General features: G+C 41.7%; 1 protein-coding gene across 3 annotated transcripts in view; it reads right to left on the reverse strand.

Moving 5' to 3' along the window:
- The window catches only part of MCM9 (minichromosome maintenance 9 homologous recombination repair factor), a 123,043-nt gene extending 111,624 nt beyond the window's left edge, over positions 1–11,419 (reverse strand). For 2 of the 3 annotated variants that reach the window (XM_034962767.3, XM_034962772.3), the window contains exons 1-4: positions 11,285–11,419; positions 8,984–9,117; positions 7,800–8,118; positions 171–487 (exon numbers count right to left, since the gene is read on the reverse strand). In XM_034962767.3, coding sequence (XP_034818658.3) covers positions 171–487; positions 7,800–8,118; positions 8,984–8,986 — 639 coding nt within the window. In that variant the 5' untranslated portion in view covers positions 8,987–9,117; positions 11,285–11,419. The remainder of the gene's footprint in view (positions 1–170; positions 488–7,799; positions 8,119–8,983; positions 9,118–11,284) is intronic. The other variant, XM_034962769.3, reaches the window with a different exon arrangement.
- Positions 11,420–17,638: the final 6,219 nt, after the last annotated feature.

Consider the following 17,638-nt stretch of genomic DNA (forward strand, 5'->3'; position numbering starts at 1 on the left):
CTAAAGACTACATTCAGATATATGTGGAACAGTTTCAAGCTTGATCTTCCACAAAGTGACAACACAAGTACATTTGTATCCATTCTGTGTTCCCTAATCCTCCCAATGTGCCCATAGCTGAAAAACACTTCTTCAAATTTGTTATTTATCTCGTTTATGTGATTATTTACCTGTTCCTGAATTTTGATTTCCTGGTAATCTCTACACCTGGTTGGAGACGAAGACAAGCCTGAGAGGCAAGTGAATTTAGAGGAATCACAGCTCTCCAAGCTGGGACACGAGGATGGCCGGCAAAAGGTGTAATACTGCTCAAAGTCAGCCTTGATCACAAACACATGCTTGCATTTGTTACACATGTAATCCCGCTCAAACTCCAGAACCTTCACCAGACTTGTTCGAATCACTGTCCCAGTGACAGATAAAAAGTGTCCCACATCCTTGGTTTTAGGTATGTGTTCCCTCACCAGCTCAGGACAGACAGGCAAACCTGATGGAGAAAACAAAAAAACAGCATCAACTTCAATCTTGAGATTTGACTCCAAGGGATATATTCTTCTCCTATTTCCTGAAAGATAAATTTTAATTTCAGGGGGAAAAAAAAGATTGTGTTTTACTAAGAAAAAATCAGATCATCAACTCTATTAAGAAAATATAAAGAATTATTGCAAATAACAGTTATCAGTAGAGTTTTTTTTTAATCCAGATACTGCACAATGAGACCATGTTTTAAAGCAAATAGCTAGAAGTTATAATAACCAGGATTTTAAAAAGGACTTATTCTCACAAGAGGGCTATCTCAGTAGGATCTAAAGTATATAATTTTAACGGCATTTAACAAAAAATATATTGCCACTTGCCACAGATAAAATCAACTGATGATTATTTTAGTAAATCACGCAGCAGACCGATAAAGAGATGGTAGCATGACGACCAAAGAGTTCCACAGCGCTAGAAAGTTACTTTTTCAGTCAGACTCAGAATTTATTAATACATAAATATGACAGTGTTTTTGAGCCCTGACTTACCTAGCGGTTTACCCGCAGCATCACCTTATCCTATAAAAGCCTTGTGTTTTTCAACATTAAAAAACAGGCAACAGAAAAGGTGCAAAATGCCAAAGAAAATTCTTACTCAGGCTGGGCACCATGGCTCACACTTGGGAAGCCAAGGTAGGAGAGCCACTGGGGCCCAGGAGTTCAAGACTAGCCTGGGCAACATAGTGGGACCCCATCCCTATAAAAAATTAAAAAATCAGCTGGGCATGGTGGTGCATGCCTATAGCCCCAGCAACTCGGTAGGGCTGAAGTGGGAGGATCTCTTGAGCCCAGGGGGTCAAGGCTACAGTAACCATGGTCACTCCACTGAACTCCAGTTTGGGGAACAGAGGAAGACCCTGTCCAAAAAAAAAAGAAAGACAAGGAGGGAGGAAGGAAGGAGGGAAGGAGAAAGAGAAAAAGAGGGGGAAAAGGGGAGAGGAGGGGAGGAGGAAAATCTTATGTGGAAATTCCCTCTTTCTCATGTTTGGCTACAATGCACCATTGGGGTGGAAAGATGCTGGCTATAAAGGCTAATTCCTAACAGGTTTATTGAAATAGCAACTGTTATGCTGGTTCATGTCTCCTGTGTTGTCCTCAGTATTTAGCGGTTCAAAAACCAGGTAGGTACGCCTACTGAAGGCCCATCCATCAGATTTTCCAGCCCATGAGAAATGCCATAATAGGAATCATTATACCTTAAGTTTCTATGGTCAGCATATTTTCTCCTAGTTGATACATCTATTCTGAAAGCCAATCAGAAGGTCGTTTAGGAAGTATGAGGGGAAAAAGCAAATTAGAGTAACTGAATGTTTAAGGTGCCAGGCTATGTTAACCTACTGTTACAGGTTACAAGTCTACAGATAGACTTGAATTTTCTCTGTTGGTTGGCTGAAATTCTCTCTCCATACACTGTAGAGTGTATAGACAAACAAGGTGGCCATTGCCAACATTTGCCCCTATGACTCTTTTTTCTATGCTTCTAAGACTGACTTGCCCATTTTCTAATGAACATATTCATTATTTACATTAATTCAGATTGCATCACATTTTGCCATTAAGGGAGACACACTTTTCGTTCATATCCTAGAATGTTAAAAAAACAAGAAACAGCCCAGAGATCTCTCTCTCTTGTTTACCTGGCCTTAACTGGAATATATATTGTAATACATCTTAACACTGCTTGTAGATTCTCAGTTACATTTATTTTGCTCCCTACATGAATACTTTAAAAAAAATATGAATACTTAAAAAAAAGCAAGATATAATTCACATGCCATAAAATTTACCCTATAAAGTAGACAATTCAGTGGTAATTAGTATATTCACAATATTGTATAACCATCACCACTAATTCCAGAATATTTTCATAATTTCAAAAAGAAACCCTGTACCCAGTAGCAGTCACTCCCCATTCTTCCATAACCCTAGCTGCTGGCAACCATTGATCTACTTTTGGTCTTCATGAATTTACCTATTCTGGAAATTTCACACGTAGATGCTCCGTGACTTACAATGGGGCTACATCTCAATAAACCCATCGTAAATTGAAAATGTTGTAAGTTGAAAGTGCATTTAGTACACCTAACCCACTGAACATCATAGCTTAGCCTACCTAGCCTACCTTGAACATACTCAGAATACTAACATTAGCCTACAGTTGGGCAAAATAATCTAACACAAGGCCTATTTTATAATTAAGTGTTGACTATTTCATGTTATTTACTGAATACTACACTAAAAGTGACAAACAGAACAATTTATGGGTGCTCAAAGTATAATTTCTACTGAATCACTTTCGCATACTCATAAAGTCAAAAAATTGTAAGTCAGGGATATCTGAACAAAATCATACAATAATATGTGGTCTTTTGAGTCTGGCTTTATTTACTTAGAATAATGTTTTCAAGATTCACTCCTGTTGTAACATATACAGTACTTCACTCTTTTTATGACTAAATAATATTCCACTGTTTAGATATACCGTATTTTGTTTATTCATTTATTAGTTGATGGACATTTAGGTTGTTTCCACTTTTTGGCTATTATGAATAATGCAACTACAAACATTTGTATGCAAATTCTTGTTTGAACTGTTTTCGATTATCTTGGGCATACAGCTAAGGAGTAGAACTGCTGGGTCACATGGTTATTAAAATAATTTTTAAAAATAATTTTATTTTTATGTTTGCAAACAGTCACTAAGTACTCTCTATTGTACATATACAGAAGGATACTCGAGTAGGAAATATGATAATTAACCCAATTTGCTTCTCGAAATATAAACAGAATGTACCAACAATTACTTCTACGAAGGAAGGTAAAAAGAAGAATAGAAAAAAAATAGGTAAAGAAAATTTGCTTTAACAAAAATTCTTTGGGTTTCTGAAATATTCATTCTCTCTTCCTTGGCCCTAAAGAAATATCACTTTTGCCTCCCATTTCTAGTCCCCTCATCTCAGTTCTGCTTCAGATGCAAATTGATTGTTCAGTTTAAATTATATAGTCAGTATATTAAAACAAGAAAAACTAAGATCAAGAGAACCACATTACAGAAAATGTGGTGTTACTCTGACGTTATGCATGATTGAAGAATGCCCAATGAGATTACAGACTGCCTAGCATAATTTAGAAAAGTCTTTGGATTTTTGGCTGGACGTGGTGGCTCATGCCTGTAATCCCAGCACTTTGGGAGGCCGAGGCAGGTGGATCACCTGAGGTTGGGAGTTTGAGACCAGCCTGACCAACATGGAGAAACCCCATCTCTACTAAAAATACAAAAAATTAGCCAGGTGTGGTGGTGCATGCCTGTAATCCCAGCTACTCGGGAGGGTGAGGCAAGAGAATCGCTTGAACCTGGGAGGCGGAGGTTGCGGTGAGCCGAGATCGTGCCACTGCACTCCAGACTGGGCAACAAGAGCAAAACTCTTGTCTCAAAAAAAAAAAAGAAAGAAAAGAAAGAAAAGTCTTTAGATTTTCAATGTGATGAAGTGATGTATCAATGAAGTCTTACATAATATAAACTGTATAGACAGACACTTGTTATTTTGGGCTTAAAAACAAATTCTGGTTTAACAACAAAGCTGTGTAATTTAATTGTAGTTTTATTCCTAGAAAGCTATCTTTAATTTGATAGTGTTTCTTACTGTAAATAGCATCTTAGAATGGAAGAATAAAACACTATATGCCCCATTGCTTCTAGAGTAACCTGAGCAATACATAATGAAGGCCAAATCTCCTTTGCTTTTACCCTTCCATGGCTTGCCACAGATCTAAGAATAAGGTACCAAATCTGGACTGGACTATAGGGCCTTTTGTGACTGGCTTCCTGTTCTACCAAGACTTCTGCGCACTTTTTCACATACAGTGCTCCCTTTGTCTCAGTGCTCTCCTCTTCACTCTGCTCCTCAAAAATGCCCACACTAAGAAGCAATGCAGTGGTTAAGAATACAGACTCAGGCCAGGCATGGTGGCTCATGCTTGTAATCCCAGAACTGGGGAGGCTGAGGTGGGCGGATCACCTGAGGTCAAGAGTTCGAAACCAGGCTGGCCAACATCGTGAAACCCTGTCTCTACTAAAAATACAAAAATTAGCCGGGTGTGGTGGCACACGCCTGTAATCCCAGCTACTCAGGAGGCTGAGGCAGGAGAATCGCTTGAACCTGGGAGGCAGAGGTTGCAGTGAACCGAGATTGCACCTGTGCACTCCGGCTTGGGAAATAGAGCGAGACTCCATCTCAAAAAAACAAAGAATACAGACTCAAGCTAGAATGCTTAGGTTTGAGTCACAACTCTGTCACTTACTAGCTGTGTGACTTTGGCTAAGTTGTAACCTCTCAGATTTCTCATCTATAAAATAACAACAGAACCTATCACACAGGGTAATAAGAAAACTAGAAGAATTCATAGCTTACACCTGTAATCCCAGTACTTTGGGAGGCTGAAGCAGAAGGATCACTTGAGGCTAGGAGTTCAAGACCAGCCTGAGCAACACAGAGACCCCACCTCTACAAAAAAAAAAAAAAAAAATTTAAATAGCTGAGTGTGGTGGCACATGCCTGTAGTCCCAGCTACCCAGGAGGCTGAGGTGGGAGGATCGCTTGAGCCCAGAAGTTAGAGACTGCAGTGAGCTATGATTGTTGTGCAACTGCATTCCAGCCTGGGCAACAGAGTGAGACCCTGTCTCAAAAAAAAAAAAAAAAAAAAAAAGAATTCATACATGTAAAGTTTCTGAAAATATTACTCAGCATACAGCAAGCGCTATTTAAACATTAATTCTGGCCGGGCACCATGGCTCATGCCTGCAATCCCAGCACTTTGGGAGGCCAAGGTGGGCAGATCACCTGAGGCCAGGAGTTCAAGACCAGCCTGAGCAACATGGCAAAACTCTGTCTCTACCAAAAATACAAAAATTAGCTGGGCATGGTGGCACATGCCTGTAATCCCAGCTACTTGGGAGGCTGAGGTAGGAGGATTGCTTGAACCCAGGAGGCAGAGGTTGCAGTGAGACAAGATTGCATCACTGGACTCCAGCTTGGACAACAGAGCAAGACCCTGTCTCAAAAACAAAAACAACATACCTTGAGTGAGGCATGCATCACACATAAAAGTTTCCATTAAGCTCCCATACAATAATGCTTAATATATACATACGCATGTATCTGTAGGCATGCATACACCATCTGGTAAATATTTGACTATATAGCTGTCTGCCATACAGCCCTGAGTTTTTTAAAGGAGGGAAAAACTATATTCTTTTTGGTTTCCCAAGATCCTAGCAAATGCCTACTGATGTTTTGTTCAGTAGTAACATAATTTGTAACTTACTTTTTCAGAGAATTGAAAAAATAAGCTAAATTCACCTGAAACTGATAGGGTCACTTAGGCAGACAGGATTGTATTACTTAAACTCAGTATGGAAAGGTATCTGAAAATAATGGCAGCCTAAAACTATTTCCTAAATAGCATTTCGACAACATTAACTAAAGTCCCCCTTAATAATCCTTTTGCAAACTTATTAATAGGAAACATTGGCCAGACACGATGGCTCACATCTATAATCCCAACACTTTGGGAGGCCAAAGGAGGAGGATCACTTGAGCTTGGGAGTTTAATACCAGCCCGGGTAACAGAGTGAGACTCCATCTCTAATTTTTAAAAAAGGCTGGTGGGGGGGACCCTTTTTCTTGATCCCATCAAGAGATTATCTAGTACCCTGATGCATAATGATTAATACTCTTCATAATTTATCCTAGCAAGTGTAACTGCAGACAATATTTTTCATTTAAATTAAGTATTTGGTCTTTTTGGGAATCTTAACTTGCCTCCAAGAAGTTCTACTATAGTGACTCCAAACCTTTTTGGAATTCGGGAAGCATCCTTATTGATTATAAATCACCACTCTTCTCAAATGTACTATAAGGTAAATATTTATTTATTTATTTATTTATTTATTTTATTTTATTTTATTTTTTGAGACGGAGTCTCGCTCTGTTGCCCAGGCTGGAGTGCAATGGCACGATCTCGGCTCACTGCAAGCTCCGCCTCCTGGGTTCACACCATTCTCCTGCCTCAGCCTTCTGAGTAGCTGGGACTATAGGCGCCCGCCACCACGCCCGGCTAATTTTTTTTGTATTTTTTGTAGAGACGGGGTTTCACCGTGTTAGCCAGGATGGTCTCGATTTCCTGACCTTGCGATCTGCCCGCCTTGGCCTCCCAAAGTGCTGGGATTACAGGCGTGAGCCACCGCGCCCGGCTGGTAAATATTTATTTTTAAACAAAAGGGTATGTATGTTCTCCAACTTAATCACAGCCTGCCCTCAATATTCTGGACCTGCTTTTAATTTTACCAAATCTTTCTTTCATGTAAATAGAATTAATTTGTACCAGCCTTTATTAATTTATACAATAATGGCATAGTTAAATTTTGTTTTAATTAGGGGGTTGACAGGGACTCTAGAAGTGGTTTGCAAGTGAAGAAACTGAGGCTCAGTGAGATAAAATAACTTACTAAGTCTCCCAGGTTAGGCGTGTAGCCTTTAAATCCAATTCTTCTCTTTCGCCACACTATGCCTTCCAAGAAATTATTTCCATGCAACAAACTAAATAAAAATTGTTACACTATAGTGTCACTTTTCCCTAAAATTCTTAATTCAACTCTACCCATCCTACTAAAAAATCACTTTTAAAACAGAAAGTGAGGGGCAAGAACTCCTAGAGGCAGGAATTCAAGGATACAGCTTTGCCACCCCAAGCTGCTGATTGCTCCACTGCAGTTTCTTAACAATTAAGATGCTTTATCTGTCATGCATTCAACAAAAATGTATCGAGTAACTGGTAGGTAGACTGCACAATGCTAATACTGATCTTTAAAAATAACTAATGTCCTAAAATAGTTCTGAAGATCCCTGGACAAGATCTATCACTTTTCTAATTCTTTGTATTACCAGTTCCTTTATTGTTAGTAACCACAAAAGCTCATAAAGCTGTTTTGAATTACATTTTTAAACACAGACGTGGAAATATATAGACACACAAGTATACTGCTGTCTCCACACATTCTCCCTCCCCTCAGTGGGCATGACTCATACTTCATGCCCACAGAACACAATTATTATTCTGCTCTAAAAGAAGTGACCATCAACTACACAACAGATATATATTTTAAGTATAAATATCAATTATTTCTTAGTGTTCTAAATCTAGTATATTTTCTCAAAATCTTTCTAGAAGATAGCATGGCAGTAAAATCCTTAAGTGATTTACCTGATATCCTGGCATGAAGATTCTGTTTCATGGAAACAGCCTCAGGCTGAGAAAGGGACTGGAGAATTGTCAAGGCTGACCTTCGCAGTGCACTATCAAAAATTGTAAGCACTTCACTGGGGAACATGTTGAAATATTCCCCGATTTCCATGTTGGTCTCAAACAGAGTCATGGCATTAACCACAACTGGGTAATGAGCATCTTCATCCCTTTCCTTCAAGATTAGAAGAATATCATTCTTATGGTATTCCGAAACATATGACTCAAACACTTGACCAACCAGTGTAACTTGATCGCTATTCATCTTGAATCTAGGTAACTAAAGAAAAAAAAAAGGATCATATTATATATTTGATACTCAAGATGTACACACAATTTAACAAAAACGATTGGTTATAAATCACACTGGCTTTGGGTCATACTATAATCACAAAATAATATCTGAATTCAAATCTTAATGAAATCTGAATTATCTGTTACAGTCACAGTACATGTACTTCAAAAATGAGTGAAGTCAAATGTAAGTCAAAGAACTATGTTGGTACTGATTATCAAAATCCAAAATAGTTCAAAGCATTTCCCATCTTTTCCCCAAATTTCCTTCATATTAACCCTGCATTAATATACAGGCATGCACCTAACATTTCTGGACTGCACTTATAAAAGTGGTCTCATAAGATTATAATACTGTATCCTTATTGTATCTTTTCTATGCTTAGATACATAGATACCATTGTGTTACAACAACTGCGAACAGTATTCAGTACAATAATATGATGTACAGGTTTATAGCCTAAGAGCAACAGGCTATGCCATATAGCCTAGGTGTGTAGTAGGCTGTATCATCTAGGTTTGTGTAAATATACTCTATGATGTTCACACAAGGACAAAATCACCTAATGACAAATTTCTCAGACTGTATCCCCATCATTAAATGACATATAATGGTATTTATTTTACATAATATATGTAAGAGGCCACATTCCATACACACACATTTGCTCTCAAGTATAAAATCTGAAACATATCTTTTGGCTTAAGTCAGTAACAGTGGAGTTCTTTGCAAGAGTCCTGGTTTTAGCTTTTGTTTATATGAACACAGTGTCATTCTTTCGTGTGCTCTCTTTCTCTTTAGTTATACACACACACTCATGTGTATTCTGCTATGTAACTGAAACACATACCATTAATCAGACTGACAGCCAGTTCTGACATGAATAATTAACAGACTGTCCTTAGAAATTCATACTTGGAAGTGAATTTGTTTCCTTCTTTCTCTTTCTTACCGTAGGAAATCTACTGGGTTCTGCAGAAACAGCTGTCAACAATGCAAAGAAAACAGATAAACATAGGAAGGCGAAAAAACACTGAGTCTTCAAATAATAAAAAAGTATTATTGAAAATAAATACAGCATATACCATTACTTTATCTCATTCCCCTGGCACTCTATTAAAAAGTATGTATCTACAGATAAAAAGCACCTATCCCCATTCTAGTTTCATGCATACAGACGGATAACAAATTACATATGTATAAACCCAATTCAATGTCCATTTCCTAATATCTACCATGTACAAGGCACTATGCTGGCAAATGAAAAGTATAGTAAAAGGTTCTCTATGTCCTCAGAAATCCAAGGGGCAAATAAAACGAAACAGTGCTCTACCAGTGGTCAAAAATGCAATATGAATAGGAGTCAAAGGAGAGGGAGGTTAAATTTAAATGAGGTGACGATCTCAGAAGTAGCACTGGACAGTTAGAAACAAGCTGTCCAAATAAGAAACACTTATTTGGGGCCGGGCGCAGTGGCTCACGCCTGTAATCCCAGCACTTTGGGAGGCCAAGGCAGGTGGATCACGAGGTCAGGAGATCGAGACCATCCTGGCTAACACGGTGAAATCCCGTTCTCTACTAAAAAAAAAATACAAAAAAAATTAGCTGGGCGTGGTGGCGGGTGCCTGAAGTCCCAGCTACTCAGGAGGCTGAGGCAGGAGAATGGCGTGAACCCGGGAGGCGGGGCTTGCAGTGAGCCGAGACCACGCCACTGCACTCCAGCCCGGGCACAGAGCGAGACTCCGCCTCAAAAAAAAAAAAAAAAAAAAAAAAAAAAAAAAAAAAAAAGAGAGAAACACTTATTTCGTTTGGAAAGAGATTGAGGACTGGAGAAGAGGTGTACTTAAATTTGACTTACTTCATTTGTCCAACATTTATTGTACTGGACTCTACAAATACGAATATTAAAGGAGACTGCTATAAAGTTCACAGTTTATCATCCTAAGTACGTGTTATTTGCTATATTTTGCTTTCTCTGAGAACCTACTATTCCGCAAGGTGTGAAAGGTTTAAGAAGTACATACAGCAGTTAGGTCAAGAATCCTGACCACTATAGGAGGCCAGAGTGAGAGTAAGAATGAGTAAATATATATCCAAGACAATGAGTGGAAATAAATTACGGCCTCCACGGTAATTTGTTTTTGGTTAAGCAATATAAATTCAGCCAAGTGTAAAGCAAAAAAAGCACTTGGGAAGGAATATCTCCACAATGTGGACTTTGCCCAAAAAAAAAAAAAAAAAAAATCTGGACTCCCAACAGTGCCTACAAGAGAATCACTATGATTCTATTAAAGCATATTAAGTTTAGAGCCACAAATTTAGCAATTTGAAAAACAGCTCCACACAAGGCAGGAAAAGGGCAGCAGCAGAATTCAACGTTCAAATTAAGGTCAGATTAAATTTTGCCTAGTTAGGCTAGCATTTCTATGGTTATATGGACCATCGTTATTCATTCCCTTTCAACATCTATGCAAAACTGACTAATCAACTGTGTTATCAGCAGTTTGCTAAATCAATAAACGTACCTACTACCCACCCAGATAGACACTGGAGGGACTTTTTGTTTTGAGAAGGGTCATTTCACAACTTTCAAGTTCTCTTTCCTTTTCTTATGGAATATTTGGGGTCACAATAAAATCATTTGCTTTACTTTGTCCTCTTGACCACAGCGAAGCGTCGAAAAGAAGACAGGAGAGTGCCTAACTGCACTGGCATCCCCCAGCTGTCTCCGGGAATCGCGGCAGCCCTGTCCCGCCCGCCTGCACCTGCCGGGAGCCCCGCCCCCTCCGCGCGGGCTGGCGGGACGCGCGCCCTCGGCCCCGCCCCACTCCCTCCGCCCCTCTCACTGCGGGGGCGCGCCATTTCGCGCCTCCGGGCCGCTCGGCTGCCCCAGGGGCGCCTGGCAAACGTGGAGTCGCTCGGTTTTGGAGGCATGCTTTCCAAACTTTCTAATTCACATGGTCTTTGCACGCAGCCCCTGCCCCACGACACCTTGGCAGTCTCTGAGACTTCTGGGGCTCTTCTCCCGGGCAGCTCCCGTGCCTGTCCGGTCCCGGAGTTGAATAGTTTTTGAAGTAATGAGACGGGAACGAGACTTGGGACGAACTGGAGAAAAACATAACCGCGAAAGGAGGAGGCGGCTATCACTTACTGGCTGTGTCAGAAGTCGCCGGGGACGCGTTGCTCCCGAGGCCGAAGGGCCCAGAGAGCTCCAGCCAGGCAGCGGGTTCGTCTCCGGCGCAAGAAGGCTGGTGAGGCGAGGTGCGCGCGTGCACGTGGCCGCTCGAGGCGCCACCGGCCGCGGGGACGCGCGGGCAGTGTCGGGCGGCCTAGCGCCTGCGGCTCTGCCGGGCCTGCGCTCTCGACCGACGCCGGGCCGCGCACCGCCTCAACTTCCCTGCCCCGGCGGCTCTTCCGGATGGAGACGAGGCAGCGGGGCGGGGCGGAGCGGAGCGGGCGGATTGGGGCGGGGCCAGGAGGGTCCCGGGCGGGGAGAGGGGCGGGACCCGAGCGGTGACCTCAGGCTAAGTGGCCAGAGCAGGGTTGTGCGGCGGCTCAGATCGGATCTTAGGGTTTGTTTTTTGTCTGTCCAAGGAATTTGCCTAACCCAAGGCCACAGAGGATCTCTTCTGTGTTTTCTGACACAAGTTTTAGAATTTTAGGTTTTATATTGAGGTCTGTGATCCAATTAGAGCTAATTTTTGTCTGTGGTGCAAAGTATGGATCTTAGGTCATTTTTTTGCATGTGAATAGTGTCATTTGTTTAGAGAGCTTTCTTTTTCTCACTGAATAGCTTTTGCACCTATGTTTAAAATCAGTTGTCCCTAAAGCATCAGTTGTGGGTCTATTCTTAGACTTTCTATTCTGTTCCGACAATTTATTATATTTCTCTCTACAAAAATACCACATTGTCTTGATTCCTGTAGATTCATAAGAGTCTTAAAATCAGATCGTGTTTGGCCTCCAATTTTTTGTTCTTTTTCAAAAATGTTCTGGCTCATCTAGTCCCTTGGGTTTTCATATGAATGTTAAAATCAGCTTGTCACTTTAAAAAGTTGGGATTGTGATTGGTTACATTTCGTCTATAGATCCATATGAGAATAATTTACATGTTAACAATATTTAGTAATGACCCTTAAAGTAAGCCTCTTCATTTATTTAGGTGTTATTTCACTCAGCAAATGTTTTGATCTTTTGTCAGGTCTAGTCCTATATAGTCCATTCTCACAGTGCTAATAAAGACATACCTGGGACTGAGTAATTTATAAAGGAAAGATGTTTAATTGACTTACAGTTCAGCATGGCTGGGGAGACTTCAGGAAACTTAAAATCATGGCAGAAGCGGGAGCAAACCTCCTTCTTCACAGGGCTGCAGGAAGGAGAAGTGAGGAGCAAGGAGGGAAAAGCCCCTTAGAAAACCATCAGATCTTGTGATACCTCACTCACTATCAGAGAACAGCATGGGAATAACCACCCCCATGATTCAGTTACCTCCCACCGGGTCCCTCCCACAACACCTGGGGATTATGGTAACTACAGTTCAAGATGAGGTTTGGGCAGGGACACAGCCAAACCATATCACCCTATGTCAGATTTATCCATAAATCTAAGGATGGGGGAAAAATATACTTCTTGATATTATGTAAATGACATTTTAAATTTTCAGTTGTTCTTTGATAGTGTCTTAGTCTGTGTTGCTAAAAAGGAATGCCTGAGACTGAATAATTTACAAATAAAAGAGGTTTATTTGGCTCACACTTCTGCAGGCAGCTTCTGGTGAGGGCTTCAGGCTGCTTCCACTCAGTGAAGGGGAGGCTGCCTGTGCAGATCACATGGCCAGAAGAGAAGCAAGAGAAAGGGGAGGTAGTGGTCAGGCTCTTTTTAACAATCAGCTCTGGAGGCAACTAACAGAATGAGAACTCATTATGCAATGGCAGCACTAAGTTTTCCTGAAGGATCTGCCCCTGTGACCCAGACACCCCCAACTAGGCCCCACACTTGGGATCAGATTTTAAGATGAGATTTGGAAGGGAGAAATACTCAAACTATGTCAGATAGTGTGTAAAAATATGATTGGGGGTTTTGTTGTTGTTGTTACAGGTTCTTGCTCTGTTGCTCAGGCTGGAGTGCAGTGGTGTGATCACGGCCCACTGCAACCTCTGTCTGCCAGGTTCAAGCAATCCTCCTACCTCAGCCCCCTAAGTAGCTGGGTGATATGGTTTGGCTGTGTGTCCCCACCCAAATCTCACCTTAAATTGTAATCCCCAGGAGTCTGGTGGGAGGTGATTGAATCATGGGGCGAACTTCCCCCTTGCTCTTCTCATGATAGTGAGTTCTCATGAGATCAGGTTTTTTGAAAGTGTCTGGCACTTCCCCCTCACTCATTCTCTCTGGCAGTTCCCCCTCACTCATTCTCCCTCTCTCTCCTGCTCTGCTATGGTAAGACGTGCTTGCTTCCCCTTTGCCATCTGCCATGAATATAAGTTTCCCGAGGCCTCCTAGTCATGCTTTCTATTAAGCCTGCAGAACTGTGAGTCAATTAAACCTCTTTTTGTCATAAATTGCCCAGTCTCAGGTAGTTTTTTATAGCAGTGTGAAAACAGATTAATACATTGGAATTATAGGTCTGTGCCACCACACCTGGCTAATATTTTGGTATTTTTTTGTAGAGATAGGGTCTCACTATGTTGCCCAGGCTGGTATAATTGGATTTTTAACATTAATCTTGTATTTGCAATTTTGTAAAAACCACTTATGAGTTCTAACATCTTTTTTTGTGGATTTTGCTAGATTTTCTATATATTCAGGATTTGTTACCTATGAATAAAGACAGTTTTACTTCCTTTCTATTCTGGAGGCCTTTTATTTCTTTTTCTTGTCTTTTTGCACTGACTAGAAGCTTCAGTACGGTGTTGGATAAAAGTGATGAGATCAGACATCCTTTCTTTGCTTCTGATCTTAGAGGGAAAGTTATCAGTCTTTTACTCTTAAATGTGGATGTTAGCCCAGGGTTTTTTGTAGATGCCCTTTATTAAGATGTAGGAAGATTTGAGCACTTTTATCAAGAATGAATGTTGGATTTCATTAAGGCTTTTCTACATCTCTGGAAATGATCACTTTGCTTTTTTTTTCTTTTAGTTTCATATTTTATATATAGATTGAATTGTGTCCCTCCAAAAAAGATATATTGAAGTTATAATCCCCAGTCCCTTTAAATGTCACTTGTTTGGAAATAAGGTCTTTATAGAGGTAATTGAGATATTAGGAATTAGGATGGGCAGTAATCCAATATGACTTGTGTCCTTATAAAAAGGATAAATTTTATGGCTGGGCACAGTGGCTCACGCCTGTAATCCCAACACTTTGGGAGGCCAAGGCGGGTGGATCATGAGGTCAAGAGATTGAGACCATCCCGGCCAACATGGTGGAACACCGTCTCTACTAAAAAAAAAAAAAAAAAATTAGCTGGGTGTGGTGGCATGCGCCTGTAGTCCCAGCTACTTGGGAGGCTGAGGCAGGAAAATTGCTTGAACCCAGGAGGTGGAGGTTGCAGTGAGCCAAGGTCACGCCACTGCACTGTAGCCTGGTGACAGGGCAAGACTCTGTCTCAAAAGAAAAAAGAAAAAAGCTTATAAAAAGGAAAATTTGGGCACAGATACACACACAGCAAGAATACCACATGAAGAGACACAGAAAAGATGGCCATCTACAAGCCAAGGAACACCTGAAATTACCAGAAGCTAAGAGAGAGACCTGGGACAGATCCCTTCCTAGCACCTTCAGGAGGAGGATTTCCCTGTTGATACTTGGATTTTGTACTTCTGGCCTCCAGAACTGTGAGACAGTAAATTTTGCTTGTTCTGAGCCATTCAGTTGGTGGTACTTTGTTATGGCAGCCCTGGGAAACTAATATATCAATTGATACATGAATGTTAGATCAACTGCACGTTTCTGAAATAATCTCCATTTGGTAATGATGTATTCATCTTTTTTATATATTGTTGAATTTGCTAACGTACATCAATGTTTTTATTATACTTTAAGTTCTGGGATACATGTGCAGAACATGCAGGTTTGTTACATAGGTATACATGTGCCATGGTAGTTTGCTGCACCCATCAACCCGTCATCTACATTAGGTACTTCTTCTAATGCTATCCCTCCCCTAGCTCCACATCCCGACAGGCCCCAGTGTGTGATGTTCTCCTCCCTATGACCATGTGTTCTCGTTGTTCAAATCCCACGTATGAGTGAGAACATGCGGTGTTTGGTTTTCTGTTCTTGTGTTAGTTTGCTGAGAATGATGGTTTCCAGCTTCATCCATGTCCCTGCAAAGGACATGAACTCATCCTTTTTACATGATTTTAATTTTGTAACTTCTCCCTTTAATTTATTTTTACAGTTTTTATTGTGAGAATAGTCCATGAGGTTGACAAAAACTCAAGCCATGCTCTCTAATAGATTCCACTCCCCTCCTCAGAAAAGAACTGTCCTCTTTAAACTCAGTCAGTGTTAAGAGGATCATTACTGAATTTACAGATTCATTCTGCATAGATTTGGCTTCCTAAGAAGAGTATTTAAAGGGTGGAGCAAATGGCTGAAAACAAGGCTCTACCAATCATTCCCCCTCCACCCCTTAGGAACACCAAACTTAACAACTGTTTACACAAAGAACACAGTTATAAGAACCAAAAATCAGATGAGCACTCACAGTACCTGGTTTTAACTTCATATCACTAAAAGATCAATGAAGAGGGTAGGAAAGACAGTCTTGAATTGCAGATGCATCCCTCCCCCATACCTGGGCAGTGTCCACATGGTGTGGAGAGAGAATCTGTGCACTTGGGAGAGGGATAGCATAGAGATTATGGGACTTTACGTTGAAGTGAGTGCTTCCCTGTGACAGTGGAAAGCAAAATCAGGCTGCACTCAGCTGAAGCCCACCCGTAGAAGGAGTGTATAAACCAGCACTAGCCAGAGGGGAATCACCCATCCCAGAAGTCAGAACTTGAGTTCTGGCAAACCTCACCACCATGATTAAAGTACTCTGAGGCCCTATATAAACTTGAAAAGCAGTCTTGATCACAAGGACTGCAACTCTTAGCAAGTCCTAGTACAGAGCTGGACTCAGAGCCATCGGAGTTGTGGGGACACATGACCCACTGAGACAGCAGCCAGGGCAGCTAAGAGAGTGCTTGCACCACTGTTTCCCCAATTGCAGACTGCACATTCTGTGGCTCCAAAAGATACCCCTTCCTTCCACTTGAGGAGAGGAGAGGGAAGAATAAAGAGGAGCCTGTCTTACATCTTGGATACCAGCTCAGCTACAGTAGGATAGGTCACCAGGCAGAGTCATTAGGCCTCTTTTCCAGGCTGTAGCTCCTGGATAACATTTCTAGACCACACAGGACCAAGAGGGAACCCACTGCCTTGAAGGGAAGGACCCAGTCCTGGTAGGACCCATCACCTGCAAACTAAAGAGCCCTTGGGCCCTGAATAACCAGTAGCAATACCCAAGTAGAATGCTGTGGGCCTTGAGTGAGACTCAGACATGCCAGTTTCAGGTGAGATCTACCACTTTCCCAGCTGTGGTGGCTCTGATGAGAGACTCCTTCTGAGAAATGCAGAGGGAAAAGTAAATGGGACTTTGTCTTGTACTTTAGGTACCAGGTTGGCCATAGCAGGGTAGAGCACCAAGTGGGCTTTTAGGGTCCTCAGTTCCAGGATTTGACTCTTGGATGATATTTCCGGACCCGCCCTAAGCCAGAGGCAGGAGAATCACTTGAATCCAGCAGGCAGAGGAGAGCCCACTGCCCTGAAGGGTTAGCCTCAGGCCTGTCAGCATTCACTGCAAGCTGACTGAGGAGACCTTTGGCCATAGGTGAACATTGGTGGTAGCCTGGCAGTACTACCTGTGGGAATGTAGTGGTGGTAGCCACAGAGTGAGGCTCCTTTGCCTGTGGAAAGGAGAGGGAAGAGTGAGAGGAACTGCATCTTGTGGTTTGAGTGCCAGCACAGCTCCGGTACAATATCACTCGAGGTAGATTTCTAGGGTTTTTCACTCCCGTCCCTGGCTCAGGGACAGGATCTCTGGACCCACCTGGGGCTTGAGGGAACTTGTCGATACCCTGAAGGGAAGGATGCAAGCCTGGCTGGCTTCACCTACTGCTAATTGTAGAGCCCTAGGACCTTGAGCAAACATAGGCAGTAGCCAGGTAGTGGTTACTGCAGGCCTTGGCCAAGCCCCAGTGCTGTGCTGGCTTCAGGTCTGACCCAGCATAATCCCAGTGGTTGTGGCCACAAGGGTGCTTGTGTCACCCCTTCTCCAGCTCCAAGCAGCTCAGAACAGAGAGAGAGAGAGAGGGAAGGGAGACTCTGTTTGTTTGGGAGATAGTAAGGTAAAAGAATGAGAGTCTGTCTGGTAGTCCAGAGAATTCTTCCGGATCTAATTGAGACCACCAAGGTGGTATTTCTGTGAGTTTGCAAGAATTGTAACATTACTGGG

The sequence above is a fragment of the Pan paniscus genome, chromosome 5 (genome assembly GCF_029289425.2).
Source record: "Pan paniscus chromosome 5, NHGRI_mPanPan1-v2.0_pri, whole genome shotgun sequence".
NCBI classification, from domain to species: Eukaryota; Metazoa; Chordata; class Mammalia; order Primates; family Hominidae; genus Pan; species Pan paniscus.